The following is a 26,816-nucleotide window of genomic DNA, read 5'->3' on the forward strand; positions in this document are numbered from 1 at the left end:
GTTACGAAAAGCCAACAAATAAACAATTATGGGGGTTCGGGTGGAACGGTGCTAACTACGCCTCAGATCTATGTTACACGTCGGGCATCAACCCATATAGACACGCGGCAAGTGGTTGTTATCTTCTCTCCTCCCTTGCAAAAACACCCCCGCTAACGATCGCCATTCGTTCTCACCGACACGCCATCGGTATTGGGGGCGCTCGCACTACGGCGTTCCCATATCTGGCGTAAGTAGGTGTCACCGTTAGTGTTCTTGATATTGAAAAATTGTATTCCAACCTGCAACACTGATTCGCCCAAAAAAATCATTTCTTTTCGCGTTTCTTCGACAATTAGGTCTTGAATCTGGAACCACTTCTCGCCATCACCTCCTCCTCCTCCAGCACGGAGATGAACTTTCCAGGTAGTATTCTCTTTATCACGCGTGGTGCCCGCAACGGATTCATGGGTAACGTTTGCAATCAGATCGTAGACGGTTGGTGGATGTGAAGGTGGTGCATCAAGGTCTGTCACCGTAGCGACATAACGTGGCGGTATCATTGGTTGCGGCGCGTCAGTAGAGCATGCCTGAAAGATCGACATCACTTACATTCGCGGAAATCAACGCCCCTAAGTGGAAACGTGACAATTGTATGGTTCTTCTCTTCCACAAATACGTTGTTTGTGAACCGTTTATAATGGAGAATGATGTAAGGCGGAAGCCGCTGGCACTTATACCTGCGCAGTTGACCAGCAGATTCCTGATGACGGTCGGAAGTTAGCACCACTGACAGAGGATCGTTCAGCCTACCTACCTGGGTCGTAACACCGTTGTACTTAGCGAGCACAGAGTAGATGCTGACTTGAGGAATGATATTCTTCTCGACCGCATCCTGGAAAAGGGGTGGCGGTGGAAGATCGATAGCTAAGAAGAGAAATGGTGACGTTGTCGACTTGATCTCTGATATGGAGTTTCAGGCCGTTGTATGAATAGAACATTCAGAATTCAGACCTCTGTCAATATCAAATTTCGGTTTCTCATTTCCGCTAGCGTCCGGGCGAACTATGACTTGTTGTGTCTCCATACGCAGCTCCCCCTGGAACGTCGAATAGATTTTACCTATTTCGCTTATAGGGGTTAAACCTCATCGAGTGTGTGACACAACTCACTGGAATTCTTCTTTCTTGAGCCGCCCATTTCTTTGTGAAGGTGATTCAACAACCACCCCAAAAATTCCACAGGATCTCCTTGTTTTTCCAGCCTAAACTTCCCTCCACTAGCACGGTTGACTTCTTGGAGGAACTCGTGCGGACTAACTTGACTCTTGAAAAGCCGCGGGTTCCATATCTTTTTGGCAAGTGTTGCAAAACGCTTCAACAGCTCTGGTTCTTTTCCTTTGAAATTAGACAGAAGGAGGTGATCGCGTAACGGTGGGACGTGAAGTAATGAGTGTATGATGACGTTCATGTGATCGTTGCGCTTGATGTTATTGAGACCAATATAGCCCGAAATGTAGGGTCTGTTGTTCAGATCGTAGGATGGTTTGAGTAAATGCGTAGGTGATGACAAACCCGATATCGACGCTGGTGTGAAGGTCGGGTTGAGTACGAATGAAATGTCCTCCAAGGAGGGGTCTGACACATGATAACCATCTGGAAGTACATAGACCTGACAAGTAACCAGGTTAGTGTGAGACACTTATTTGCGCCAGAGTCATGCACCTTCGCCGTTTCAAGGTTGATGAATACGTGGTGGTCGTCGTGAATAGAGTGGGCGTAAGCATACGAGTTTCGCCCCCGTCCTTGAAAGTACTTTCCGCACACCAAGCAACCATATGTATTGATATTCGACGTAGAAACAGAGCAGACCTTCTCGAAGTCGAAATCGAGCAAGGCTCTGTTAATCTGCAAATACAGTAAGAAGCGCAAACATAAAGTCCGGAATGGTTAGCGCACGGTGTCAAGGTACAGGTCTGACGTCCTTGGCTCGTTTTTCATGTTCCCCGGCCCCGTGCCATAGAGGTCCTCAAAATCGTCATTCACAGGAGCGTCGGGTATTGCATTTCCGTCAATGGGCTTGTGTTCATTTTCGCCACCGCCAATCGATCGAAGTTGGTCTGGGCTGTCCTCCACTTTGGCTCGTTTAGCGGGCCGTTCGCCATCTACGCTTGCTGCGTGTACAAAAGACTGTGCAGAGTTCGGCATTGCCGCTTTGTGTTTAGTGGACCAACGCCGAGTCTCAGTGGTAGCCTGTAGGCTGTTGTCGGTAATTGGATTATGTAATCTCTATCGCTTGACGTTGAACATCACCACAGTAAGTCTAGTAGTACTTCGGGTTCAAATGCAGACTGCATGACTGAAGCCGTCTAGTTGGTATGTTTTGCAGTCATTCAGGCTCCGTGCGTGTACTATCTCGTGTGGGACTCCAAAATGTCGCTACGTTGTCATCGTCAGCGGTGTTGCGCTCAGCACAACCTAACCCCTCTGTGCCGTTGGATCCTACTTTGAAAACGCTGCTACAAGGTGTAGATTTGTCGGTGTCCGGTTACAAGAAGACAACTGCAGGCAACGTCAGCTCGAGAACGCTTCGTGAACTCGAACCATTTCAGGATGAACATGGAGATGTGGCATACCATGGCATGGACGACGAACGAAGCGTGTTGGGCGAGTCTGTGCAGGGAAGAGAAGACAGAAAATCACCCGCAGCTCGATTTGGGAGCAGCGGTATTGGGGCTGTTATCCTACCTGTGGAGCTGCAGCGAGCCATTGTCTCACTCATTGATGGTACGCGTATGCACCCACAACCAACCACCCTTTAACATGGTTCCATCTTGGGGACAGATTCGGACAAGTCGCAGCTCCATAGTGATGCTAAGCGCCTCTTCTTAGATGAAATCGGAGCGAGAAGCAGCTGGGATGTAGCTTACGACGTGAAATACAAATCCCGGAAGCAGAGCTATCGGCATGCTACGCGTGATGCCACCGCATTTTCCTCTGTCATCCTTCCACTTCACTACTCTGCCATCTACGCAGTGTTCCATCATCTTAAACACAGGCTGGGACCGACGTGGAATGTACAAAGGGTGATCGATTGGGGTTCTGGGACAGGAAGCGGACTTTGGTATGGATCTGGGAACGTGTATAGATCAGTGCTAACCAAGGTGCTACGAAAATAGGGCAGCGTTGAATGCCTTCCGAAAAGATCCAACTTTTGAGGAAGCTGGTTCCCTTGTGTCTAATTCAAGCATTACCTCCTACGTCGGTATTGACAAGCGTGAGGGTCTCGTTGGCATTGGGAAGCGATTACTTCAAAGTTCGGCCTTTGGTTCCTATTCCCGTCTGGAGCTAACTTGGATATAGGAGCGGGGTCGGGTTCACTAAGTGTGACTTGGCGAAAGGCATTTCATGAATCGGACCGTGTCAACCGTGCTGACGGCCAGAACACGGTTGCCCTTTCAGCGTTTATGCTCTCCTCGCAGCCATCACAGCTCTCCAAGAAGCAAATGGTCAAAGACATGTGGGAAAGTGGAGCACATACCATTGTACGTCCGACGAATTTTGCACAAGCATCTGTCTGCCTGCTTGCAGGGTTCTATTTCCTTTTCTTGTGGGTCTGTGACCATGACGGATACCAATTATTTTTTTAGATCCTGGTTGACTTCAACACCAAAGCCGGCTTTGAGAATATAGCAGAAGCAAGACAGCTCTTGCTCGACCTTGGGTGCAAAGATCTGCAGGATCCACGATCCCAACATTTGTCTTTTCGTGGATCGCACGTTGTTGCGCCTGTAAGTTATTCTTCCCGAAGAGTAGCTCCATCATCTCATATCCAATATCCGGGAACAATTTGTTCCATCAGTGTCCGCACGATCGTCCCTGCCCCCTCTATCAGCTTGGTGCCTCCCGCCTTACATGCGGGTTTTCGCAGCGTTTACAGAGCCCTTCGTTCCTCCGACGCACCAAGCACGTGAAAGAGGGCTATGAGGACATAGGATATTCATACATTGTTGTGCAAAGGGGTGCGCGGCCAGACATCGTTGCAGAACCTGTGGGGAGAGTCGGCGCAGTGGGAAAGGAAGCAATGGAACGTGCACGCACTGCTAGGTTAAGGGAACTTAAACGGGCAGATGAACGTCAACACACCGCCCAATCGGCGTCGACGGTTGACGTCGAGACCGAAAATCAGAAGTTGCAAGTCCAATCAGGCACTCTTCCTATGGGGCCTAACACCGCTGCACCTGTTTCCGGCCAGGCGAATGTAGCTGATGCCGATGCCATTGATGCTGCGACGACCACCAGTTTTCCTCATGGTGATGAGGACCTACCACCGAATCCGGTGCGAGCACAGATTTCGACGGCGGACCTTGAAGAGACATTGAGGCGTGAGGCATACAGATGGCCACGACTCGTGTTCCCTCCACTGAAGAAGAGCGGTCATATCATTATTGACGCGTGCACAGCAGAAGGTCTGTCATGATCATTGCCGTTATCACGTACTGTGCTTCCACGATTAGGATCTGACATATTAATTTGTGTGGGTTTTGTGGGTGCAGGGAAAATCATGCGCCTCACGATCCCGAAATCACAAGGAAAGCAAGCGTTTTATGATGCTCGAAAGTCATCCTGGGGTGACCTCTTTCCTCACCCGCCCAAAAATAAGCCCGTAGAACGGTTCCAGTCGGCGCAATCTGGCCACGGAGATGGTCCAGTGCGAGGGGATGACATAGGGAAGAGGGCGAAGAGTCGTGACAAGCAAAGGAAAGCGGAAGGAAGGAGCTATGAGGCAATAGACGCCAAAATTCGGGAAGAGAAGCGGAAAGCATCCAGGAAGGAGCTGGCTACTGAGAAAAGGCTTGCTGAAGACCTGGACATACCCTACTGACGATTGCTCGTGTCTGCATTGCGACACTGTACACTCGGTCCTTTCTACTCTTCACTCACTTTTTAGTTTCATTACGACAAGTTTGCATCGTCACGGCGTTCCAGTGCTACTCAAGTATCTTAAGGCTGTTACGCTATGATTAGACCATTTCCCTTGCTTAGTTTATGATATTGAGGAAATTTCTAGCATCGAAAGTACAGCCAAGACCAGTGCTGCTGACCTCTGCGGGTTGATCAAAGATCTCTTATTTGTATCCCCGGCCCTTGCGAAGAACTGAGGAGAATGCGAGTGATGGCGTTCACTGTGCATTCTCGGTCAGTATTCTATATATAAAAACAGACAGAAATTGTCGGAAGGGAAGAAGACTTCAACGGCGAAGTTGTGGAAACAGTAAGAAGTGACTGAACCGCATTGCCCCGTTTGCTGGCGGATGGCTGTGTATAAGTTTCATAGTGAAGCAGACCTACCTGGTTTAATGCTCTTGCTCTTCGACTTGCCTTTCTCCGCCTTCGCGTCGGCTTCACCCTCACCGTCCTTCAAATTACCAGTTGCACGCTTCACGTTGGAAACGAACAACTTAACGTTCTTCACTACGTCCTCGATAGGGAAATGCATCTATTTGCAATATTGAGCAGATATTAGTGACGCTCTGAATATACCTCAATGGAGGAAAGAACTAGCACACCTTGGCAATGGGCATGCGGATGGTACCCGACTTATCCCCCCTCCACTCAGTGGTGCTGGACAGCCTTGAGATGTATCCCTCAATGTCATCTGTCACCGTGCCGCGACGCTCAGATGGCATGAGCCCACGCGGACCCAATACACGGCCGAGTTTCGATGTGATGCCGCGGATAAGACTAGTGGTGCATAGCACTGTTGTGCAATTGTTGTGTTTGCCCGCTGCGACCTAATTACACCGTTTGGCTGGAGGCCGTGTTTCGGAGAATGAAGTGATATCACGTACGCTCTCCACAAGCTCAAGGCCACCAACTGTGTGAGCACCAGCGCGCCGTGCCTCTTCCGCCTGCCGCCCCTCCGCAAAGACGAGGATGCGGGCTTCCTTCTTGGGTTTCGCCTCCCGTGGAAGATTTATCCGGCCAGTAGGAACTGGTGCACCACGCGACATGGCAGTCCTAATGGTTATTTCGTAAGTCGAATGAGGGCGTGCAACCTCCACTGCCTGTCGAACTGGTTAGCAATGAACCAAAGGAGGTTGCAGGAACATACGCGAAGGACAGCGATGGCGTCCGGGAGTGTCATCTTTTCTTGTGCATATGCATTCTTTTCGCGTTTTTCTGCACGTTTCTTTGCTATCAGCGCAAGTTGTTTCTTCGTGAGCTTGGGTTTCTTTGTGGCAACCCTGGAAGCAAGTACTCCAGGCGTGGACGAGAAATGCCGCGAAGACAGCTCCAAGTTAATGGACCCCTTGTTGCTCAGTGGAGTGACTACGCAGGTTTGGTTAGCCAACAAGCGCGTACATCGCCCACAGAGAAGTCCAAACGACATTGAAAAAGACTACAGTGTTGCCAAGTCCTTGCAGTGAGCACAACTACACGATAGAAAAGTCGTGTGTTTACGTAATTATTTACCTATCATAGTAATAACTACCCCTAATCCCAATATATGTCACCGTGAGAATCCGTCTTGAAGAGTTGGGTCTCACTGCCACCGCGGTTTTGGCCTCCATCAACGATGAGCTTGTCTCGTGCGTCGCTGCCGTCGCGGATCGTCAAGACAGCTGCTCGCTATAGCACAGCACCGGATGCCACAAATGCAACCAATGCCAAACGCGAAGTAATTCGCCGAATGCTCTACCCACCTAATGTGCGGAACCGACCCTCACCGACGGGCTCCTGGCGTCCCAACGTCGGACATGCTCTCCAGCGCGCTATTCCCTCTGCACAAGCCCACGAAACGATAGAGCGTGCTTGGAAGCTCTATCAACGTCATCTCCGCAAGAAACGAGATGCCGAGCTCGAACGCAAGTTCGAGTGTATGCGCAAGGCAATGGCGGAACTGGAGGAAATCGACCCCATATTGTTCAGAGATGCAAATAAAACGGAGGATCCAAGGACAAGGAGTCCCGCTGAAATGGAGGCACTGAAAGACATCCCCTCTGCCGAGAGAAGAGCGATCGAGTCGCGCGTAAGGGGATTGTTCCCTCGAGAGCTGAAGGTGCCCGCCGACACGCCATCGTCAGATGGCTGGCAGCATGAGTGGAGACATTTCGACCGTCCTCTACACTAATTCTGTGAGTATTTTTCGGTGGGTACGTAGTCTAAGGCTGATTTGACATGTTCATTTGGCCCACGGCCAATTGGACAACCAGCCTGTGTTTTTGTTCCCGGTGGATACAGGTCCTTGAGAATGGATCTCACGACCCTCAAAGATACCTGCAAGCTACTTAGAATGTAATTTCTCTAAACTCTGTGAATCTTTCGGGGACCATCATAAAGGGATCAACTGTACTTCGCCCGGCCACCTTGGCAACAGCAGCAGCATGCACACCTTCCAGTGCTTCTGTCCACGATTGTAGTGCAGCGTAACGTTGCTTCTCCAGTGCTTGGCTACAAAGAGATGGTTACAACTGAATTTTAGAGAGGGAAACGAGACTTACGTCCTATCCAGTTCCAACCGCATGCCAACTTGGTCTATGCGACCATCCACCTTACCTTCAAGAATAAGTCCAATGAGCAACTCCTCAACATCAGCGATTTCAACGTTGAGTTGCTGGCAAGAGCAGCGGTGAGCTCCTTTGAGGATTACTGGTAAGGAGTGTAACAACGCACCTTGGCAAGGAAAGAGAGTTCAAGTCGTGTGTAAGGTTTGATGAGGTCTATGAGGTACTGGGTTCGTAGGCTTTTTAGGAGTTCTCCAATGTAAGAGCGGATGAAAGCATCGTCCATGATCGTCGAACGATTGTCTGCAAGGTAAACAGTGAGTATACCTCGCGACCAATAATACAACCCATACCCTTTAAGATCTTCTCTGCCGAATGCACCTCTCTCCGCTGATACGCATCCACTAAATCAGTCATTGCCTTGATTTGAGGATCATTCTTGTATGGCTTCGTCTCCTGGGAATCGAAGGGATTCACTTCTGAACCTGTCAACATGTTCGCAAGTACAAGGTACTTCAGTACTTGGATACGCTGCGGTGAACCTGCTTCGTCGTAATTCCGGAAAGATTCGAAAAAATCTTCCGATGCACGGTTCCATCGACCTGCGTAACATACATAAGTGTCGGGTAACTTGGCAGACCCGTAGCCGGAAACTGACGTTCGGCCATCCACATCTTGCCTCCACATTCCTTGATGACCCCCATAATTCGAGGGTGCGGTATCGCAGATCTCACATTATTGGCGGCGTTATATATTTCCTACGTTTAAGCTCTTTGAGGATAACCAGGCACCGCAAGCGCGAGGTCAAGCACACCTTAAGTTTTTTGACATTACGCATCTCGTTATGCATCTGGATCTCGAGCGCGTATATCTCGAGTAATTGGGTACCACGTTGGGATTGGTCCTCGTTGTCCATGGCAGCCTTCGTAGTGGCGTGTAATTCTTGTATGCGCTGTGTTTTCAGTCGGTGAAACGATCTACAACAGTCGCCGGCGCACACAAACCTTGCTGAGTCGGCCATATTCTTTCCGGTCCAACCAAAGCTTGGCAAGCTTGAGGTTGGTCTTCACTGATAGCCGCTGTAAAGAAAAGGCATGTTGTGCGGTTAATAGATGACAGCCAACGTGGACCCACCTCATTTTTCGCCTCCTTCAAGGCCTCATTTGTCACCTGGTAGAACCTTTCCAACACCTCGACTTCAACGGGCCCACCCTTTCCTCCTCCCACGTAATCAAGGATCCCATTGATGGTTTTCTCGGAGTAATTGCGCGTCACAGCAGACTTAGGTGTAAGTTAACAGTTGCGTGTATGTCTTAAGAGCATCGGCAGGTCGATGGAGTTGGAGGAAGAGGAGCTTAGTTGATTGTTTGAGTGCTTTGAACCCCCTATATATGCAACACGTAGAACCCAATGTAAACGAATGGTGGTCAGGAGCGCACCAGTCGCCTTTCTCGGTTTCCTGGTCCACTATGACCTTGAACTCCTTCAACGCTTGCTCTGGATCATCCTCCTTCTTCGCTGAAGGAGACGGATGTCAAGTCCCAAGATCACCATCCGTATACAATGAATCGAGTGACAGGACGGGACGTACACTTTGCAGTGTAGTACATATTCTCGACATCTGCACTCCCCGAGTCATTTGCCTCGTCATTATCGGAGTAGTCGAAACCATAGTCCTGTCATCGAAGTCCATCAGCCCAGGGTTGACGGGGGCGGCGCGCAGGTAGTCGCTGGTCGACGTGCCTCATCATCGCTGCCTTGCATATAGTCAGCGTCATCGTCATCCATTGTCTCTAGTAAAAACGGTGCGGTGCAAGTGATCGAAGTAGTGGGCTTGACGTGAGCGCCAAGCGTCTGCAACCACCGACGCTGTGGGATAAGCTAGGCGTCCCTCTGCAAACTCAAGCACTAATTGTGTGCGCCACAGACCCCTCTTGAGTTAATATCACTATGTTCGGCTACTAGTAGGAAGGTACATGCTAGGTAAAATACAAAATGGGCAACGAAGCGATAACAACATAGGAGATGCGTCATGAAAAAAAAAGTGGCAAGTTTCTACCAGTCTGCGAGGGTATTGGAGTCTTCTTCAGGCGAGTCTCTGTCTTTCATCCATCGATCAGGAATCTAGACGCATAATATCATCAGCCAAACGCTTAATTAGCAAAGGAGATGCCAATTTACCATCGGGAAGTATCTCTCCATTGCGCTGAGGAAGCGTTGCTTGTACTGCTTGGGCGTCACAATCGTCGGCTCGCCTTTCCCGCCACCCAAAAACGTAGATTCTTTCACCCAGCTTTCCAATTTCTTGTCCCATGTGTACGTCCGGATATAGTCTGCAGTATTATCGGTTACGGACATCCGCACGGTCGATAAGTAACTGAGGGCATACCGACGATACCAGCGACGAGTTCATGTGTGTCGTTGTCTGCACCAACTACCAGCGAGTAATCCATGACGTTGATATCCGCCAGGAAGGTGCTGTCGTTGTAAAGCGCACCCCGCAAGATGCGTTTCGAGTGCTCCCGCACATAGAAAGGCGAGAGATGAGCGGCTGGCAGAAAATTAGCCACACGAAGCAGACAGACCAGGCTAGACATACTTTCAACGAGGTTCTCATCAAGCAATACCTCATTTTCCCGACCAGTCGATTGCACGTGACGGTTTCTGGTGGACCCTTTCAGGTCATATATCTGGATAAAATGATGAAGCCAAGTGTGAGTAGACGAGAAGTCGTCCCTACCTTCGCAAAACGGCGGTTGTAAAAAAGGTTCTCCATAACTAGTAGATTCATGTGCATAACTTTAGCCTCTGTTTCTCTCTTTTGATTTCTTGAACGTTAGCTTGTAACAACCAAAAACTTTGGCAAGAAGTGTAGGCCGCTAGAATGCAATGAGCGTACGCTTAGGATTTATGTCAACAAAGCGTACATCTGCCGCGAATGCTGATGCCATATAGTCAAAATATGCCTGGTGCAAAGGACTCCATGGTCGCCAACTCAGCCCTCGACAGCTCCTTCGCAATGAATCGATCATCTACCAGTGAAAAAAGGATCATAATTACACACTTCGACTGGGAAAAGAAAGGGATTAACCTCGGGTCTTTAGAAATGCCGAACCAGATTTTCCGCCATTAGCGTTCCATTTGACACATCTTGCTAATGACTCGATGATGCTTTTGTCACAATCGTACATTTTTCGCAAAGCGTCAAACTGTTCCGGGTACAAAATCGTACAGCTTATCGTCAAGCCACCACTTTCAAATGCTGTTGTTTCAGGTAGCATGGATGAGTGTGTACGAACCCTTGAAAGGCGAAACGCTTACAAATTACCCATGACATCTTTGAAGATGCTGATTTCAGGTCGTCTGTCGGGTTCAAGCAGTCCAATGTATCGACATTAACCACGCCCCAGGTTGAGGAACAGTCGGTAGTGGAGTGATCGTCTGGCATGAATGCTTCTCCTTCAGTAAGTTTTGGTTCCTTAACTGTTCGTTTCTCTGCTCGTGATTTGGCCAACATTTCACGATATTGTATTGAGCTTTGGAAACGTATGTCAAAAACACCTTGCAGATAGAGTGAGACGACGCTCACTTTAAGGACAAAGCAATGATGGAGGTGGGCTCATCAGTATGAACGACCATCGACGAGCCACGGAAAATATGCTCTCGATCATCGAGCGTGTCATCATCACACTCGAAATCCTTACTACGAATAGACAATAGTCGGTATATAGAACCACGGATGTCATCTAGAGAGATGGTGGGCGGCGTCGGCGGTGCTAGATAGCCTGAAGGCTCTGCTTGAAGAAAAGGAGACGGCGGTAGAGATCGTGAATGTTCCGGGACTATAGAGGGCGGCGGTAGAGGTGGGGTGGAAGACCGTGGAAGAGCTGGCTGTTGGGGTTCAGGGATAGGCTCCTCTTGGACTGTGACTTGTGGCAGTGTTTGGGATTGTTCAGGAGAGGATTCCGTAGTTATCTTGTCAGATGATTTGCGTGCTTCGTCTTCGTCGCCCCCTTCGTCATCTGCCTCACTAGAGCTATCGGAAAGGTCGGTATCATCTTTGATGGCATCTTTAATAGGCTGTACATCCACCTTCGCCTCCGAGGAAGCCACAGGACGGGCTTTGCGTCCTCGGATGACTGCATATCTGCGGTTGGCACGTTCATTGTCCCTACTTATGCGTTCGAAGTGCCTCGCAATGGTGGAAACCCTCGAGCCCCCCGGCTGTTGCGACCTTCTGTTGGTAAACTTTGCGGTACCACCAGAAGGAACGCGTGTGGACGGTTTCTCCCGACCTACGGGGCGAGAAGGTGTTTTGACTCGTGCCCTTCCTCCAGCAGATCCTGAGGCCAACTTCGAGGAGAGTGGCGGAGATGCCATAGACCCTGAACTCTCCATACTCTTGGACCCACGTCTGTCCGGCGAAGTCTGGCGAGAAGCGTCCGGAAGTTTAATTGTATGTGGCGCCTGCCTGGAGGGCCGTCGATTTCCCAAATAGCGAGGAGCTGCGTTTGCTGCGTAGCCAGACTCGAAATCAGAGACAGACTGTTTCCTGGCAAGGTCGTGTCTGTGCTGGCCACGGACTACCCGCTGGGGAACTCGGGGATTATCTTCCTGCTCGCTCTCCGAGACAAGTGGAGGCGGTGGTAACAAGGCAGTTTTGGCGAGTTCTTCAACGCCTTGCGCAGGAATGAAGTCTTGATACCTGGCGACGAGCTCCGCGACGCTGGGGTGCGGAGTCGAACGGCGGGGTAGTCTTGATACGCGTGGGGGACGATCAGTTCCAAAGCCATTCCGCTTGGCCTGAGGATCACAAATTACTGAGACAAGAAGTACAATTTTCTCTTCGTCACTTACCCGTCTCCGTTCGGATACAGTACCATCCTCTTTCGACGCTCCAATGGTGGAATCACTATCCGGGTCTGATTTAGTAGCAGAAGCTTGGTGGACCAACTCTTGAGGTGCAATGGATGCTTCCTCCGATTTCAAGGACAACTCCTTTTCAGCAGGGCTCTCCAGACATGTTTCGAGCTCGGGCTCCGAGATGTCCGATGCAGAGGAAATAAGCGACTCTGTAGTATCTGTATCTTTCCGCCTGCCCAATCCACCTTCCTTCACCTCTGAAATTCTCATCGACGGCACGCGGTGTTCAGAAATGTGACTTGCTAGGTCAGGTCGCTTTCCCCATCCCACCCGCACAGCACCGAGTGCGGACACGCGGCCAGTACTTTTCTCCAGAGTCAGAGAGCCCCGGGGTTTAGGGAGCTTGTCAAAGTCCTGTTGCCACGCGACAATACGATCTTGACGGAACGCTCTGACTTGATTCAATGCCAGCGTGTCTGTTGGCGGTGACTCGTTATACACCTTGTTGATCAGATGAGCGATCTCCTCCCGTTCGGCCAGGGCGCGGGCGATCAGTTTATTGATGTCAGCTGTGAGGTTGACGTTGTGGTCCTCATCATCGGTAGCAGGCATCGATGCCAATAAGCTGTAGATCATCGATTAGTGCCGAATACCAGGTTGCATTCCGCAGCTGGAGGCGCTCAAAATCGGCATTCTTCAGCTCCAGCTGTATTTCCGGGCTCACGCGGATGCGCATGGCAGGATATATGATCTCGTGCAACGTGATAGGATCTGCCTGGAACCGAACCGTCATACCCCGGACGGCGAAGTATCTAACGTGGTGTTGGTATATGTTATGCTGACAGCCGGCGCCTTGCACGAGCCTGACATCGGCAGGATAGAAGTGAAGTTCCATGAATTTCGCAAACGAGTACCGCTGCATTTCCGCCGAAATCGGAATGAATGGCGTTGCTGAACCACAGACACGACAAGCACTCCAAGTGGTGATCATATCTGGGGAAGGGTACATGTGCCTTCCACGGATCTGACCATCCCACTGCTCGACGGCAACGCAAAGCCGGGTTTCATTATGTACGAAAACCTGGCAATGTCGTGCAAGCGGTTGGTCACATCCTTTGCTTGTGCAGATGGCTCTAGGGTCAAGGAATTGTACCAGCGTGTCGTTGACAGCCTTTTCGATGAATTGGCCAAGCGTGCAGTCGTTTTCGCCGTAGAATGAGATATAAACCATGCTCGGCGGGGAGCAGGCACCATGGGAACCGAACTCCTCGATTGGAGTGGAAAACTTCCACAGACTGATGCATTGATACTTTTCTACATTCAGGTCGTCGCGATTCTTGCGAAGGTACCACTCCCAGATGCGACGATGTTCATCGTGTTTCCACTTGACCAAGCTCAATTGGCTCTCGAGTGCGATATCAGCGGTGGTCTTCAAATGACGCAGTCTCCAAACTAGACGGCATAGACGGCATAGGAGAAGCGGCGTATGCTCCTGGCAAAATGTGTTCTGTTGAATTCGGCTGTGGTTCGAAATAACTTTTTGGATCTCCTATGTCATACTTCTCTTGGTCCGGAGGTGGAGTGTCGGGCAACGCAGGTAGCGGTAAAGCTTCAATCTGTGCCTTCACATCGTCACAAATATTAGCATCAGTTTGCGTGTCGTTAGTCCACCGCGGTCTCCAGTGTTGGTGTCCTGGAAGGATTATTCTCCTTGAGTTTGTCCAGTGTTCCCTTTCTCTTCTCGCCGAACAATCTCATCCTCCCAGGCACGCTGTGCACGCGTGAGCTCCTCATCTAACTCTTGCATCAGCCTTATTGGGTAGGGCGGGGGGAAGCGTAATGTAGCAGATACGGAAATGAATGTCTTGTAGTATGGCTCAACTGATGCCTTGATGCGTTTCGATAGTCGCACACGATCGGCATCTACATCAGGAAGGTCTTCCTCAGTAGCTTCGCCACTGGGGTCGTCCATTTTTTCCCTCTCTTCGCCAGTGGCGGTCTCCAAATGAATTAGCGAGACAGATGAAGGCACGAGTGCACTTGGGCCATGTCCGTTAGGAGTACCGGACGCTTCCAACTGCAGAGACTGCCGCGACATTCGTCGCTGGAACCGCCTCTTGTGAGAGAGACGGTAAAGTTATGACGGAATCCTTCCAAAGATGCGTTTCCAACTTCAAGTTTCTCACGACGAACGTCAGGAACCGGATAGCTTTCTTTACCTTCCTCAACGTCTCGGAGTCCCCGCCTCTCAGGACAATGGTACACCCCATATCGTGATTACAACCCTCGAAGCGCATGTACGTTTTGCGCCTCCCTGGGATGAGCGGGTGGTCAAAAGTTTGGATACGGAATCGAGTGCAATGGCCTAGACGAGGTTCTAGGGCCAACTTGTCCATAGATGAAAAGATGTCGCCCTGAGTCATCCTTGCTACGAACTGGATAGCGGAGGGCTTCACCGACCGAGCAACAGCAATGTTTTGCTTGGCAAGCGCCTCGAGCGCAATGCGCGAGACGGATTTTTCCGCTATAACGATGTGCGGGCGAAGTGCAGCAATCCGGCTGGTAAGATTTCCAAGGTACTCCTTCTCCTGACGCATTACCTGTCCGAAATTCACATACTGTCCTTCGACGCGATGGAACTCCAAGGGAAAGGTAACGAGCATGACGCGAGGGTTATGAAGCGTCCGCGACATTTGTTTATGGGCCACGTTCTTAGTTATGACAGCCCCGTCAACATATTCTGAATCTGACGGTGCACCGCCCGGTATCTTTTTGATCTTCACGTAGCGCCTGATGTCCATGTCCTCACCCTGACGATAGGGAAGCGAGGTGAAGGTGAGTTCGCGGGCTATTCGAAGAGCAAGTTTCAGGAGCGTTTCTTCCCATTCCTTGATATTCGGTATATCTTCCGTCAAAAGCATCTGCCGTAGCATTATTCGCAGGTGAAACATCGAAATCAAGTTAAGTTCATGTGCATATCTACGGCCAAGGAGTAAGTTATCCGAGTAACCGGTAAAAGATGCTTACGCGGTAGAATCCCTCCTGGTTCGCCAACTGTCTATATTTGTGATGCTATCCAACCGAGAATGCGCCCTGCTTCGGATAAACGGTGTGGCTACGTCGAAATCCCCAAAGCTGTTGAACCTCGACCTCACTGTTTCACAAGCCCCAGGGCCATCGGAGGTACCAAAAAGATCTGGAGAGCTAACTGGAAATTGGATAGTGCTTGTACTCGGTCGTTCCACGTTCATTGGAGTAGTCATAGGGAACTCCACAGGCGCTTCGGGTAGTGTATCGTCTGGATGCGTGTTGCTACTTTGCTGGTGCTGGCAGACAACGGCTTCGGGAACCTTCTCATCTTCGATAAGACTCCGCCGGAAAGGAGCGGTACTATCTCGAACGGGCTCAGGGCACCTAGGTGTCACGAAAGCAGATATGTCCGAACCCGAGAGTGAACGCTTCGTCTCCGCGATTGAGTATAAGTTAAATGGCTCTTCAGATCTTCCGAACAGTTGTGATGCAGCAAATGGCGACTGGGGATGGTGACCTAGACCGAACGTGAATGCATCCGTTCCGAGTTGGTGAGCCGGGAATGGGGATACCGACGACGTAACGGAACGGTGGTCATCATCGTCTTCCTCATCAACAGTGGCAAGCTTTTCCAGGCATAAGTTGCATACACGTAACATGCCGTCGTGGCCAAAGCGGGTTCCTTTGATGATGTTGGAGGCACACCGGGAGCAGAATATCTGGCCTACTACGAGTCATCGAGCAGTCATGCATAGTGGCAGAGTACATACCGCAGATGCGACAATGGTGCTTTCGGCGCCAAGTCGTGAAGACACTCTTGCAGTCGTAGCATTCTTTAGCATTCCCATCGTCCATCCAATAATCCCTCGATAACCCTACGCGATGAGTTAGCCTTAATGCCATAGAGAAGTTCCACAAGTGCGACAGACCTTCCCCCCGTATTCTTCGAATGACCTTCGACACGGATGCAGACCTCTTCAACGACGTTGTGGTGCGTATGCTCCGAGCATCGTCTGGTATGGGAAATCCAGGAATAGCAGTACCGAATGCCGGCCCATCGGTTCCATCATAGAAAGGACCGCGAGATGGGGGTCGGTCAAATTCGGGCCCGAACGTAGGAGATTCAAAAACGACGGGTGTGAGAGATATGAGAGGAGGGGCAGGATCTGGGGGTACTACTTTCAGCGAAGTGGGGCGTTGCTCGGAGGATGACCTTGACGAAGGGTTGACTTGTGTATTCGGCAGTGGGGTGGCAGACGGGCGTCTCTGTATGGTCCCGTTGGCAACCAGCTGGGAATTAGACGTCGGGGCGGGCAATGACAATGCCAGCGGGGCAGTAAAACTGTTCTTTACACGAGAGAAGAGAGAGGTGACCAGCGCGTAAGAAGAGTTGTCATTCTCATCCTCCTCAGCGAACGGATTGAACGACGTCAGGCTGGTAACGCCCTCGGCCACTTTCGTGCTACTTCGAGAGGCTGACGGAGGTCCACTCTGTGCCAGAGACTCCATGTAGACACTTACTTGTTGATCAGGAGCTTGACAGCTTGGTTATCACTGCTTCCATACTTAGGTAATACGCGCTGTGCCATATCGGCATCTCCCGAGAACCTTTATGCAGTCATATAGCCCCTGATTTACCCTACAACTTTCTTGTCCTGCTGTCCTCGGTCTTCTGGGACAGTGCTTGAGACTGGTGCTTAAGCTCAGCATTATATCGCTCTCTCGTCTGCTTTTTTTCAACACGCTTGGTCTGGCGCTCAGCCTTGACGGCTTGCTTCCGAGCCTTTTTGTCTTCCTTGGACTCGTCGCGCGGTCGGGTAACTGTTTGCTTGGGAACTTGGGTCCGCAGTGAGTACATAGCCTATGACGCCTGGAAGGAAGGAATTACCTTGTAGAATTACCTTATCCTCTGCAGAAGGGCTTTGATTTGTGACGTTCCTCCAGAGCGTTCGTGTCTGCACTGGGAAGACCGGTACGATGATCAAGTTTGATTTTTGGAACAGGTTTAGATGTCCTGGCACGGATGATTTTTGGGTGGTTCTCGAGATTAGTGTAACTCGCTGTAGAAATCAGTTGAAGCCATCCAACTCATGGGAGTCACCCACTAAGTATAGTTTCGCAATCCCATCGGCTTTCCTTCTCGTTAGCATGGTACGATGCAAACAATTTCTCGTCATCTTCCTCGTCACTGTCGTTTTCCACTACCGATATTCTCACAGCCCCGTCCTGACCTATTGCCCGCCGAAGAGTATCGAGTTTGTCGACAGCAGAATCTCCAGGAAGAACAGGTTTTAGCTTCCGCCCCAGTAGTTCGTAATTCTCCACGAAGTCATCAACCATGGCAGCGAAGTCCTCGCGACTCGTAATGAGCTCGGGCGCTTCGTCGCAGTCGGATAGATCAGGCGATGCTTCGTCCTCTACTTTATCCCCGTCTGAACCATACTCATTCGACATGAGCTAGCGGACTAAGGTCAGGGAGTTTGACTGAAAGAGAGAGCAAGTCACCTGATCAAAACGCTCGTCCAGCGTAAGTAGTGCCTCTGTGCGGTACATCGATGAGCTGCTCATACTGTACCCCGATGCTACGGAGGATCCTTTTCGTCTCTGCTTACCCCCAACGACACGCAACTTTGGAAGGTTACCAACCGTGTCGCCGCCCTCGGAGTCGAGCTCCTCGTCACAATCACTTGGAGGGGCTCTCTTCTGTTCTTTCTGGAATTTTGCAAATCTTTCCTCCCAACCCCCAGCTTCCTCGTCACCATCTTGGTCACGTTCTGTGTCTGACGGCTCTCCATCTTCCTTGAATTCATAATTAACTTCTTCTTCGCCCCTTTCCCCTCCGGCGACCAAATTTCCGAAGAAGTCATCTTCTAGAGAATCGTCCACAAAAGCATCGTCTTCAAGGGCTTCTAAGGTTTGTCGAAGATGTGGGTCCATATCAGGCTGGAAACCGGAAATCGAGTCGGGAATAGCTTGCTGTGACTCGAATTGATGGGGCATCTCATGCCTCGAAGGAAGCGCCTCCGGTGGAAGGTCGTTAAATAATATATCATGCCTGTCCCTTTCCCTTAGCTTTGGATTTGATTTGACGCATGGACGGAGCCTCGATAAGAAAGCTCTCTACACCTTCCTCCTCGGTCCCCACAGAGCGGAGATGCTGCATGTAATCATATTCGACGTCATCAAAGTAGACACCATATAGCGCCGCTTCGCCGACGTTTAGACGGGCGTCATGCGCGATGTCTTTTGGATCTAGGGCAGATTCCAACTCTGCGCGCGTTTTCCCCTAAAGTGCATGCCTAGGTATTGATTTCACTGACATTTCAGCTGATATACGCACCTTTCTGTCATTGCCTCGTACAACCTCCTTTAGCACGTGCTGACTCGCGTCTGGATCATTAATAAGAGGATCTCTTTGTGATCTATGGACAAGCTGGAAATGCTTTGCTCCAGGCTGTCTGAATATTGACTTGGTGGGCATCCTTTCTCCCCATCCACACATACACTGAGTAAATGTAGGAGGAGCACAGCCACCAAGCTTGCGGATGTATTACGTAAGCGTTGTCGGTTGCTCCTTCCCCGTCACGAATCCCACCGCTGCAGCAGTGACGGTGGAGGCCACTGCACTTGCTACGTCTTCAATATCTTGCCATTCGTTCACACTCGCGTCAACGTCTTGTCCAGCATCGTAAACTAGTCGAAAGGACTGCTATAGAGCACCTGAAGTTCGGCGCCTTGGTCTGCTTGCAAGTTGGAAGATGCAACGGGAGCATGTTCGTCGTGGTTTCTCTATATAAGTTCCTTTTCTTCGCTTTCTTTCCCTTGCAGGCCAATTGACACGTATTTCCCGTATATACTAGTCATCAAAAGGTCGTCCTAGAAATCGATTTTTCTGGTTGTCTCTGGGTGTGTCTCCTCAGACTTTGACGCGCGGTAACTTACCACCACGGTGACAGGGCTACACAGAACTTACTTTAGTTCCAAATAACGCGAATCTAAAGACAATCCATCTTCACGCTAGACAATGTAGTACGTGGTTCCTTGGTCCCATGCAACTCACCAGACTGACTGTTTCGCAAAACAGCAATTCATTTTGTCACAGTTGCTTCTCATCAAGCCGATTTCGTGCATGGTGATCCGCTTGCCAATGTCAACAGTTTCGACTCCTCAAGACTGTCATACGTATCCGGAACTAAAGAGAAAGATCTACACGGCCCTTGCTGAGGGAGATGAAGGCGAGCTGTCTATCGCGATACCAAAAGAGGTGCCGTTGAGGCAAGTTGGCCAATCCGGTCATTCTACCGCAAGTGGTATCTTGAGCGAAAGTGAGGAGTTCCTTCTGCTTTGTTTCGTTTAACTCAACAACCCCACAGCTGCTACGCCTGAGCCCCAGACACCAGGCCCCTCTTTCCAAGCCCCAACGGGACCGGAGTTTATGCCTATCGTTGTCCACATCGAATATAGTCTGAGGAATCCCATAGATGGTATCCAATTTGTCCTTCCTACAGATGCTTACCCATATGTGAGTATCGTTTGCATTCGTCATGCGGAATTCCTTATAAGTTGCAGCGCGTTCCTCACGCGTTTACTACTCCTTCCTCCCCGGATGCGGCGAGATGTTGGGTGCCATGCATTGACAATCCATGGGAGAAATGCACATGGGAGTTCGAGTTCGTGGTTCCTCGGTACTTGGAAGAACCAGATCCGGTACAGCAGAGCGATGACGGTGATTTCGGTGAGCCGCACGGTTCTATCCCCACAGTTGTCGTGTGTACGGGAGATCTTGTGGAGCAGGTGTGCTGTCGTTCCCCCCCTCTCCTGCGGAGATACCATAACACTTTGACTCCTAGGTCTCCCATCCAAACAACTCGAATAAAACCATCTTTCTCTTCTCGCAGACGGTTCTGACGTCGGTACAGCATGTTGCATTCGCTGCTGGCCCCTTCCACGTGTATCAAATTCCGTCTGAGACAACTATGGAAGAGCCAGCTGGCGCTGCACAACCTGCAATGCATGCATTCTGTCTACCTGGACATGAGTCTATGTTGCACACGTCGGCATCCTTCCTTCGCTTGGCGATGAATTTCTATAGCACTGACTTCGGCTCATATCCATTCGGGTCTTACAAGATTGTCGCCGTAGATGATTTGCCTACTCAACGCTTCGATGCTGCAACGTTGTCGCTTGTTACTATCGATCTTTTGCATGGGGATGATGCCATCGAACAGGTCGTAGAAACACGCCAAGCTCTCAGCCATGCCCTTGCTTGTCAGTGGATGGGCATCAATATCTTGCCAAAGACGTGGTCGGACACCTGGCTCGTCAATGGCTTAGCTTTGTATATCACAAGCCTTTTCATTCGAAAGCTCCTGGGGAACAACGAGTACCGTTACAGGCTTAAACGAGACATGCAGCGCGTCGTAGAGTGGGACAGTGGCTCGATGCCGCCAATCTGCCAACCACAACACTTGGATCCGCCAGACTCAGCCACTTTACCGTTCGTTAATCTGAAGGCTCCGCTTGTCCTTCACATACTTGATCGGCGGCTTGGAAAATCGGGGACTTCACTTGGCCTCTCGCGAGTCTTGCCCAAGATTTTCTTATCTGCTATCAGTGGGGAGCTTCCAAACAATGCTCTGTCCACGCATTCCTTTCTTAGGACCTGTAGAAAGGTGAGCGGTGCTGATCTACGCACCTTCGCAGAACAGTGGATATATGGAAGTGGATGCCCCGCCTTTGGTTTCACAGCAACGTTCAATAGGAAGAAGATGGCAGTTGAGATTACAATGCGCCAGGATGCTCCTGCTTATCGTGCGCACGAGCATAATGCAGTGTCCAAAACGTTGTTGAAGCCTGTGCCTTTCTTTGAGGTGCGTTTGAGGTCCTTCAGGTCCCTTGACCCTAGATTAACCAGGTGACCGAAGGGTCAAATGACTGTACGAATTCACGAAGCTGATGGAACTCCTTACGAACACGTTCTTGATATCCGTTCTACCTTCAAGCGCTATGAGGTGCCCTTTAACACGAAATACAAGCGTATCCGCCGGAACACCAAACGGTATCTTGCTCGACAGCAAGCTGCGCAGGCGGCGGCTGAGGGCGATGCTGAGGCTGCTGAAGCAATGGGTCTCATAGATATGGGCTTCGGACTTGAGATTTGGGAGAATGAGAAAGAACGGGAGAATTGGAAGGTTGCAGATTGGACGGAGGAGGATGAGCAAGTGATGTCTGGAGCCACATATGAATGGATTCGCATGGATGCCGATTTTGAGTGGATTGCGGCTATCGCCTTCGAACAACCAGACTTCATGTGGGTGTCGCAATTGCAACGCGACAGGGATGTCGTTGCGCAGCTCGAGGTATGTCCCAACCAGTGTGGCAGCATGAAATGTACTCAATCCTCTTAGGCTGTCCACGCACTTGTCGAGGCAACCTACGGCCATCGTATCCAGTACATTTACCAAGACAGTGTTGGTCACCAACTATTACTATCGGATTCGGTGTGAAGCAGCCCTGGCATTAGTGCATGTAAGTCAGAGGAATCAACTGAGGGAAATTTAGTACTGAAGTTAGCTAGTGTGCCATCCGGACGCTTAATTTCCTAGGCTTGTTTCATCTGTTTAAGCTCTTCCTACGATATTGCTACGACCCTGAGGATCCAGCTCAGGACCTCTTTGCACATACGTATGTCCCCAAGCCAAACGACTTCTCTGATCTTTCGGAGTACTCTGTCCGTAAGGTTAGTTAATAATGTCTAGTGTCCCATACATTGACGATCACTAACAACACTATGCAGAGCCTTGTCCAGGCTATATCTAAGGTCCGCTTCGAGAATGGAAAGACGCCCTCCGTGGTTCGGCAGTTCCTTATCGACCAACTGAGGTACAATGACAATACTGCAAACCCTGTAGGTAGTCGAGCCCTCCAGACAAGCTGCTTACTTACACGGAATCCCAGTATTCCGACACTTTCTACATCTGCACCCTTATATCATGTGCAGCATGCGCTTTGGTATCGACTGCTCCGCCTGAACGTGGTGAACTTCTCCGAGAAGAAGTGCGATCCGAGCAGACTGCCGAGGATGTTAACCTGTTAAAACAGGCCGTTGAAGAGGCGAATAGGTATAAGAGCATGGATAGGCTTATCCCCTCACCTCACAATGTGGTATCAATAGCAGTGTTGGAGGTAAGTAGGCATCCGAATATAAATGACGTTTTCTGACAGCGCTCAGTTTTACTTGCTGATGACAACGGCCAATCTTGTTCCTCACGACCTCCGTGTGTTCTTCCCTCTCACTCGGTATGTTTGTTCTGGTGGCCGATTGACACTCCTGCTTATCGTCATCAGAGAAGGAAATTACACGCAAGTCCGGATCGCCGCATTCGACGGGTTATTCATGTCGAAGCAGTGGTACACTCCCGCTATTATGCGATATATTTTGGCTGTCATGGCTAATGACCCCTGCCGAGTCATAAGGCGCCATGTGGCTCGATGCGTGTGCCAGAGCTTGGCCCTTCTGGTGACCATGGGCGAGATGAAAAACGCAATGAAGGATTCAGAGTCTTTACTCATCGAAGAGGATGGGTCCGTTCAAGAGAAAGCGAAAGAGAACAAGAAGAGCGATGTGGACTTGATGATCAAAGTCCTTCGTAAAGACCGAGAAATCGGCAAGAATGAGGTTTTGCGGGAGTTCTTAATGCCCATTGCACTGTGAGTGTGGCCCCCTCCTTAGCCCAAGCTGCATGTTTACCCTGCCCAGGGCTCCTAATGTTGACCATGAAGTTCGATGGGGTATAATCAAGCTCGCTGATATCGTTCTGCGGGGTGTCGAGGAAGCTCCGCCGAAAGTGACCATTCACTTACCTCCGACACCCATTGCGGAGCAACCACCGCCAATCAAGCTCCCTCCCAAAGTGGCAGCGCGGCCAGTCAAAACCAGCGGTCCGCCTACGCGAAGCCCACTCGTCCCCGCGCCTGCGCCTCCCAAACTGAAGATTGCGCCTAGCGGGTCACAAGTCCGTGCTTCTTCCTCGACTGCTCCTGTCGCCCCCCCACCGCATGTTCCCCGAACTGTGCCTCCACCGGCCGCGAAGATCAAGCCGAAGCTGAAAGCCCGGCAGCCAATGGCAAACGGCGTCAAAGCTCCTCAAGTTCCCAAGGCGCAATCCGGCGGAATGAGCCTAAATGACTTGCGTGCTTGTCGCAATGCACTGAAGAAACTGAGATTGCACAAAAATGCGGCAATCTTCTTACAGCCAGTGGACCCTGTCCGAGACCATGCACCAAAGTTGGTGTCATAGCTCCTTTCCCCGCGTGAAACTTAACTTTTCTTAGCTACTACGAGGTTATCAAGAATCCTATGGACTTGAGTACGATAGGCGCTAAGCTGGAAGAGGGGATGTACAAGGATCGCTTTGCGCTCGAAGCAGATTTCCGTCTCATGGTTTCGAATGCGAAACAGTACAGTCCGCACGGCACGTTTGCACATACGGAAGCCATTAACTTCGACATCTTCTTCGAAAAGCGTAAGTATTTTCTGGTTCGCGTTGCGTTTGCCACTGAGCTGTTGTTAGTGTGGAATCGCATCAATAAGACTCTTGAAGTCGCGGGCAAGACCTCCGAGTCACGATCCGCAGTCCCGCAAATCGATACGGCCAAACAGTCTTCATCGAAGTCCACTGTGGAGGTACCAACTACAACTCCTACTGCTCCCGCACCGCAACAAAGACGAATTGTCAAGCTAAAGGTCGGCGGTACTCAGGCTAAAGCTGCCGAGAAGGCTCAGGAAAAACCCAAAGCCCCTGTCGTGGCCAAAGTGCGCAAACCTATCCTACCAGACGAGGCACCACCGCCTTACGTCGACGACGGGTCCCACGATCTTCTTCAAGAGGTTATTGCAATTGAACGGGAGAGAAACGAGGAAAAGCGACATCGCAAACCTAAGGAAGTCGTTCGAGATGTTTCTCCCAGCAGAGCTTCTGGAAGTGGACCTCCTGGGAAGCGCAGGAAACATAATGTGGACGGAGACGATGACATTCTGGCCCTTGCTACACCGCTTTCACGGAAGGATAAGGCCAACGCGCCGTGTGTGACATCGGGGACGTCCACCCCAGCTCCAGAACTCTCTGTTACTCCAACATTGAAGATAATTCCTCCCGCAGCGAAATCCAAGAAGGAGAAGGCTCCTGAACCGGCAGAAATCTCCACACCAGCGGCAGAGGCACCTCGCACATCAAACAAGGGTAAGGAAAAGGAAATTCATAATAACCAAGTCGCTCCCTCCAAGCCACGACCGACAACTGCTGCCATACCCCTCAACGAGAAGAAATGTCGGGATATCCTGAAGGCTCTTTCCAGGCTTCCTGAATACCCTATCTTTGGGCAACCCGTAGACCCAGTGAGGGATGGGTGTCCTACGTACGTTTATGACTTCTCTCTACTTGTATGGTCACCGAGTTTTTGTCCTCCAGGTACTTCGACGAGATTGCTCACCCGATGGATTTTGGCACGATGGGTCAAAAGTTGACCGAAGGCAAATACGTTACCATGGAGGAGTTCGCCAAAGACGCGGAGCTGGTGTTCAGTAACTGCCGACAATTCAATCCTCCTACCACATATCCCGTTAATTGCGCGGACGCTGTCGAAAAGGTGTTCAAGAGAGAATGGAGTAAAGCTTTTGAGAGGAAGCTCTCTTGGGCGGAGAAGCGAAGCCTACAAGGACTCGTGACATCCTTGGTCAAGGATGAAATGTATGCCCCCTGAAACTGTTACCTGTCCGGGTCTCTAACTTGGTTTTCTGACTAGCTCATTCGTGTTCCGGGAACCTGTGGATCCGGTTTTGCTTGGTATCCCGACCTACTTCCAAATCATCCCCAAGAAAGATGCGCGCGATCTGCGGACGATTCGCCAGAAGCTAGACACCGACAAGTACGACACTATAGAAGCGTTTGAGACCGACATGGACCTCATGATCCGGAATGCCATCACGTTCAATGGGATTGAGTCAGAGGTTGGGCGGATTGCAGTCATCGTCAAGGACAGGTATAAGGATATGTTGAGCAACATCAAATGCGGGGGTGGCACGAAGCGGCGGAAAGAGGCGGATGGGAAGGGAACGCCGCAACCGTCCAAGAAGGCCAAGCTCGGCTGATACATGAGTACTTGAGCACCTCCCTGCTTGGAGTCTTTGACTGCTGGACGAACACCCGATCTGCTACTCTACGAGGTCCTTATAATTGCATCATATCTATCGTCGTTTATGCTTTGGTTATGCTGTGTATCTGCTTTTGTATCGCATGCAATAATGTCATGCATTGGCTCAACGGGGAGAGTAGTCTATCGCAGGGATCGACAGTTTACTACGTGATCGGAAGTCCGCGTGTACCGAGCGCGATATAACACCTGCTTCAACGACGTGCAATCACTTGCAAATCGACCCGCTGTTCAAAGCTTATCCTCTCAAAAACATACACGATGGCCCAGGAGCAAAGGACCCCCGAAGATGCGATTGATCCCATATGGACATCCAGCCGTACAGCGCGTCAGATCTATGCTTTAGGAGAAGTAGAGAAAGTGGGTAGGCATGCCGCTCCCTAGTCTCGGGGCCCTTTCATCGGCATTCCCTGTGTGTAGGACATCACCCAACTGCTGTCGCTATCAGCGTCCTCGGTGTCACTGCTCGCCCTTCCACAGACGGATGAACCAGGAGACGAATTACCTCAGGGCGAAGAACGCTCTGAGGAGTTCGTGGCCAAAGTGAGCGAGTATTTTCAACGACTGGATGTGAGTATACCAGTCGCTTTCGCTTCCGCTCTTTTATGACGCATTGGCGCTCCTTACCGACATTAATGTTGCCAATCGTACGCGTCCCCTTGATGATATACGAAGGCCATTCAAGTTGCCATTCGCTCCTCTCTCGCTCACATCCGTCAATCCCGTATAGCACCATCTGCGATCAATGCGCCGCCTCCCAACTTCATCCCGCCCTCCCTCGGTGTAAGCATACCGACGTCGAGCGCAGGCACTGGCACTGGCAGTTTGAATAGGGGAAGCGAAGGCGCGACCGAGGTCAGCAGGGGCCTGCAAGAAGAGAGGGTAGACCGCGACGCATGGGTTAGTATTCTAAATGCCCTGAATAAACTCAAGGCCGCTCGCGAACAAGAACAAGAATCCGGAAATGCAGGACAGTCATCTACAACCACAAGTCGGGTTCGGGATCAAATTCGGGCTAGCAGGGATACTACAGGGTGATGGTGTTGGATGTAGGAGAGGGTCGCTACACTACGTCTCTACTGGCTACCGCTCAAACGAGGGGAATTAACTGTGCACACGTTGGAGGTAGAGGGTTCCGGTGATGTGAGCAGCAAGCGAATAGTGTCTGCCGAAATGAGGGGTCAAAACGTCGTGCATATGCTGTGATAAAGGTGGAGGATGCCAC

The 26,816-nt window shown here is 50.6% G+C and overlaps 9 protein-coding genes across 9 annotated transcripts; 4 read left to right on the forward strand and 5 right to left on the reverse strand.

Annotated features, from left to right (window-relative positions):
- Positions 1-152: 152 nt before the first annotated feature.
- On the reverse strand, positions 153-2,247 carry F5J12DRAFT_766309 (cysteine proteinase; the record flags this gene model as incomplete). Its single annotated transcript, XM_051742189.1, has 7 exons — positions 1,938-2,247; positions 1,704-1,886; positions 1,152-1,650; positions 994-1,101; positions 797-942; positions 592-742; positions 153-508 (listed from the first exon to the last, which is right to left on the reverse strand). Exons 1-7 carry the CDS (start codon positions 2,184-2,186, stop codon positions 153-155), a joined length of 1,692 nt encoding a protein of 563 aa, XP_051601727.1. The 5' UTR covers positions 2,187-2,247.
- Positions 2,248-2,264: 17 nt separating this feature from the next.
- F5J12DRAFT_818546 (mitochondrial small ribosomal subunit Rsm22-domain-containing protein) lies at positions 2,265-5,331 on the forward strand. Its single transcript, XM_051745192.1, has 8 exons — positions 2,265-2,295; positions 2,352-2,765; positions 2,823-3,102; positions 3,158-3,294; positions 3,342-3,523; positions 3,629-3,769; positions 3,841-4,447; positions 4,535-5,331. Exons 2-8 carry the CDS (start codon positions 2,357-2,359, stop codon positions 4,861-4,863), a joined length of 2,085 nt encoding a protein of 694 aa, XP_051601728.1. The 5' UTR covers positions 2,265-2,295; positions 2,352-2,356; the 3' UTR covers positions 4,864-5,331.
- Positions 5,332-5,457: 126 nt separating this feature from the next.
- On the reverse strand, positions 5,458-6,429 carry F5J12DRAFT_818550 (ribosomal protein L1). The gene is made up of 3 exons (XM_051745193.1): positions 6,094-6,429; positions 5,831-6,046; positions 5,458-5,773 (listed from the first exon to the last, which is right to left on the reverse strand). Exons 1-3 carry the CDS (start codon positions 6,370-6,372, stop codon positions 5,540-5,542), a joined length of 729 nt encoding a protein of 242 aa, XP_051601729.1. The 5' UTR covers positions 6,373-6,429; the 3' UTR covers positions 5,458-5,539.
- Positions 6,430-6,436: 7 nt separating this feature from the next.
- On the forward strand, positions 6,437-7,219 carry F5J12DRAFT_538385 (uncharacterized protein). Its single transcript, XM_051739950.1, has 2 exons — positions 6,437-7,117; positions 7,172-7,219. The coding sequence occupies exon 1, from the start codon at positions 6,559-6,561 to the stop codon at positions 7,111-7,113; it is 555 nt and encodes a 184-aa protein (XP_051601730.1). The 5' UTR covers positions 6,437-6,558; the 3' UTR covers positions 7,114-7,117; positions 7,172-7,219.
- Positions 7,192-9,274, reverse strand: F5J12DRAFT_971235 (PCI domain-containing protein; the record flags this gene model as incomplete). Its single annotated transcript, XM_051750095.1, has 12 exons — positions 7,192-7,433; positions 7,484-7,596; positions 7,656-7,789; positions 7,840-8,088; positions 8,145-8,244; positions 8,301-8,438; positions 8,491-8,565; positions 8,621-8,666; positions 8,785-8,871; positions 8,926-9,004; positions 9,078-9,162; positions 9,230-9,274. 12 exons carry the CDS (start codon positions 9,272-9,274, stop codon positions 7,271-7,273), a joined length of 1,314 nt encoding a protein of 437 aa, XP_051601731.1. The 3' UTR covers positions 7,192-7,270.
- A 167-nt stretch (positions 9,275-9,441) lies between these two features.
- F5J12DRAFT_818574 (uncharacterized protein) lies at positions 9,442-16,907 on the reverse strand. The gene is given in 19 exon segments (XM_051745194.1): positions 9,442-9,610; positions 9,668-9,819; positions 9,876-10,037; positions 10,086-10,176; positions 10,227-10,302; positions 10,322-10,365; positions 10,414-10,465; positions 10,494-10,518; positions 10,578-10,748; positions 10,808-11,022; positions 11,076-12,289; positions 12,344-12,974; positions 13,003-13,752; positions 13,790-14,042; positions 14,120-14,453; positions 14,494-15,328; positions 15,377-16,103; positions 16,150-16,254; positions 16,309-16,907. 19 exon segments carry the CDS (start codon positions 16,886-16,888, stop codon positions 9,542-9,544), a joined length of 6,486 nt encoding a protein of 2,161 aa, XP_051601732.1. The 5' UTR covers positions 16,889-16,907; the 3' UTR covers positions 9,442-9,541.
- Positions 16,908-18,894, reverse strand: F5J12DRAFT_818576 (Low temperature viability protein-domain-containing protein). The gene is made up of 7 exons (XM_051745195.1): positions 18,720-18,894; positions 18,478-18,665; positions 17,885-18,434; positions 17,485-17,836; positions 17,314-17,439; positions 17,268-17,288; positions 16,908-17,215 (listed from the first exon to the last, which is right to left on the reverse strand). Exons 1-7 carry the CDS (start codon positions 18,879-18,881, stop codon positions 17,019-17,021), a joined length of 1,596 nt encoding a protein of 531 aa, XP_051601733.1. The 5' UTR covers positions 18,882-18,894; the 3' UTR covers positions 16,908-17,018.
- A 58-nt stretch (positions 18,895-18,952) lies between these two features.
- Positions 18,953-25,726, forward strand: F5J12DRAFT_818579 (uncharacterized protein). The gene is made up of 19 exons (XM_051745196.1): positions 18,953-19,152; positions 19,250-19,285; positions 19,336-19,408; positions 19,464-19,528; positions 19,578-19,704; positions 19,753-19,901; positions 19,949-20,173; positions 20,230-21,249; positions 21,304-21,752; positions 21,787-21,907; positions 21,957-22,118; positions 22,176-22,286; positions 22,337-22,568; positions 22,729-23,089; positions 23,139-23,666; positions 23,714-23,904; positions 23,953-24,796; positions 24,850-25,128; positions 25,184-25,726. The coding sequence occupies exons 1-19, from the start codon at positions 19,138-19,140 to the stop codon at positions 25,527-25,529; spliced, it is 5,334 nt and encodes a 1,777-aa protein (XP_051601734.1). The 5' UTR covers positions 18,953-19,137; the 3' UTR covers positions 25,530-25,726.
- Positions 25,692-26,733, forward strand: F5J12DRAFT_538563 (uncharacterized protein). The gene is made up of 3 exons (XM_051739952.1): positions 25,692-25,951; positions 26,012-26,161; positions 26,267-26,733. The coding sequence occupies exons 1-3, from the start codon at positions 25,853-25,855 to the stop codon at positions 26,627-26,629; spliced, it is 612 nt and encodes a 203-aa protein (XP_051601735.1). The 5' UTR covers positions 25,692-25,852; the 3' UTR covers positions 26,630-26,733.
- The last annotated feature ends 83 nt before the right edge of the window (positions 26,734-26,816 follow it).

Source organism: Pisolithus orientalis, assembly GCF_024613125.1.
Source record: "Pisolithus orientalis strain OTSU chromosome Unknown F5J12scaffold_8, whole genome shotgun sequence".
Lineage (NCBI taxonomy): Eukaryota > Fungi > Basidiomycota > Agaricomycetes > Boletales > Pisolithaceae > Pisolithus > Pisolithus orientalis.

Coding starts and splice junctions, on each gene's coding strand:
- F5J12DRAFT_818546 (XM_051745192.1), top strand. CDS start 2,357: ATGTTTTGCAGTCATTCAGGCTCCGTGCGTGTACTATCTCGTGTGGGA. Junction 3,103..3,157: donor GGGACAGGAAGCGGACTTTG/GTATGGATCTGG, acceptor CTACGAAAATAG/GGCAGCGTTGAATGCCTTCC. Junction 4,448..4,534: donor TGACGCGTGCACAGCAGAAG/GTCTGTCATGAT, acceptor TTGTGGGTGCAG/GGAAAATCATGCGCCTCACG.
- F5J12DRAFT_818550 (XM_051745193.1), bottom strand. CDS start 6,372: ATGTCGTTTGGACTTCTCTGTGGGCGATGTACGCGCTTGTTGGCTAAC. Junction 6,047..6,093: donor ACGCCATCGCTGTCCTTCGC/GTATGTTCCTGC, acceptor CCAGTTCGACAG/GCAGTGGAGGTTGCACGCCC. Junction 5,774..5,830: donor GCCTTGAGCTTGTGGAGAGC/GTACGTGATATC, acceptor CGGTGTAATTAG/GTCGCAGCGGGCAAACACAA.
- F5J12DRAFT_538385 (XM_051739950.1), top strand. CDS start 6,559: ATGAGCTTGTCTCGTGCGTCGCTGCCGTCGCGGATCGTCAAGACAGCT.
- F5J12DRAFT_818574 (XM_051745194.1), bottom strand. CDS start 16,888: ATGGAGTCTCTGGCACAGAGTGGACCTCCGTCAGCCTCTCGAAGTAGC. Junction 14,454..14,493: donor CGCATCTTTGGAAGGATTCC/GTCATAACTTTA, acceptor AGGCGGTTCCAG/CGACGAATGTCGCGGCAGTC. Junction 12,290..12,343: donor CTGTATCCGAACGGAGACGG/GTAAGTGACGAA, acceptor TGTGATCCTCAG/GCCAAGCGGAATGGCTTTGG.
- F5J12DRAFT_818576 (XM_051745195.1), bottom strand. CDS start 18,881: ATGTGTGGATGGGGAGAAAGGATGCCCACCAAGTCAATATTCAGACAG. Junction 18,435..18,477: donor AGCTTTCTTATCGAGGCTCC/GTCCATGCGTCA, acceptor GGAAAGGGACAG/GCATGATATATTATTTAACG. Junction 17,837..17,884: donor TGGACGAGCGTTTTGATCAG/GTGACTTGCTCT, acceptor TTAGTCCGCTAG/CTCATGTCGAATGAGTATGG.
- F5J12DRAFT_818579 (XM_051745196.1), top strand. Junction 19,529..19,577: donor ATGGTGATCCGCTTGCCAAT/GTCAACAGTTTC, acceptor CCGGAACTAAAG/AGAAAGATCTACACGGCCCT. Junction 23,090..23,138: donor TTCTTAATGCCCATTGCACT/GTGAGTGTGGCC, acceptor TACCCTGCCCAG/GGCTCCTAATGTTGACCATG.
- F5J12DRAFT_538563 (XM_051739952.1), top strand. CDS start 25,853: ATGGCCCAGGAGCAAAGGACCCCCGAAGATGCGATTGATCCCATATGG. Junction 25,952..26,011: donor CTTTAGGAGAAGTAGAGAAA/GTGGGTAGGCAT, acceptor CCCTGTGTGTAG/GACATCACCCAACTGCTGTC. Junction 26,162..26,266: donor AGTATTTTCAACGACTGGAT/GTGAGTATACCA, acceptor TGATATACGAAG/GCCATTCAAGTTGCCATTCG.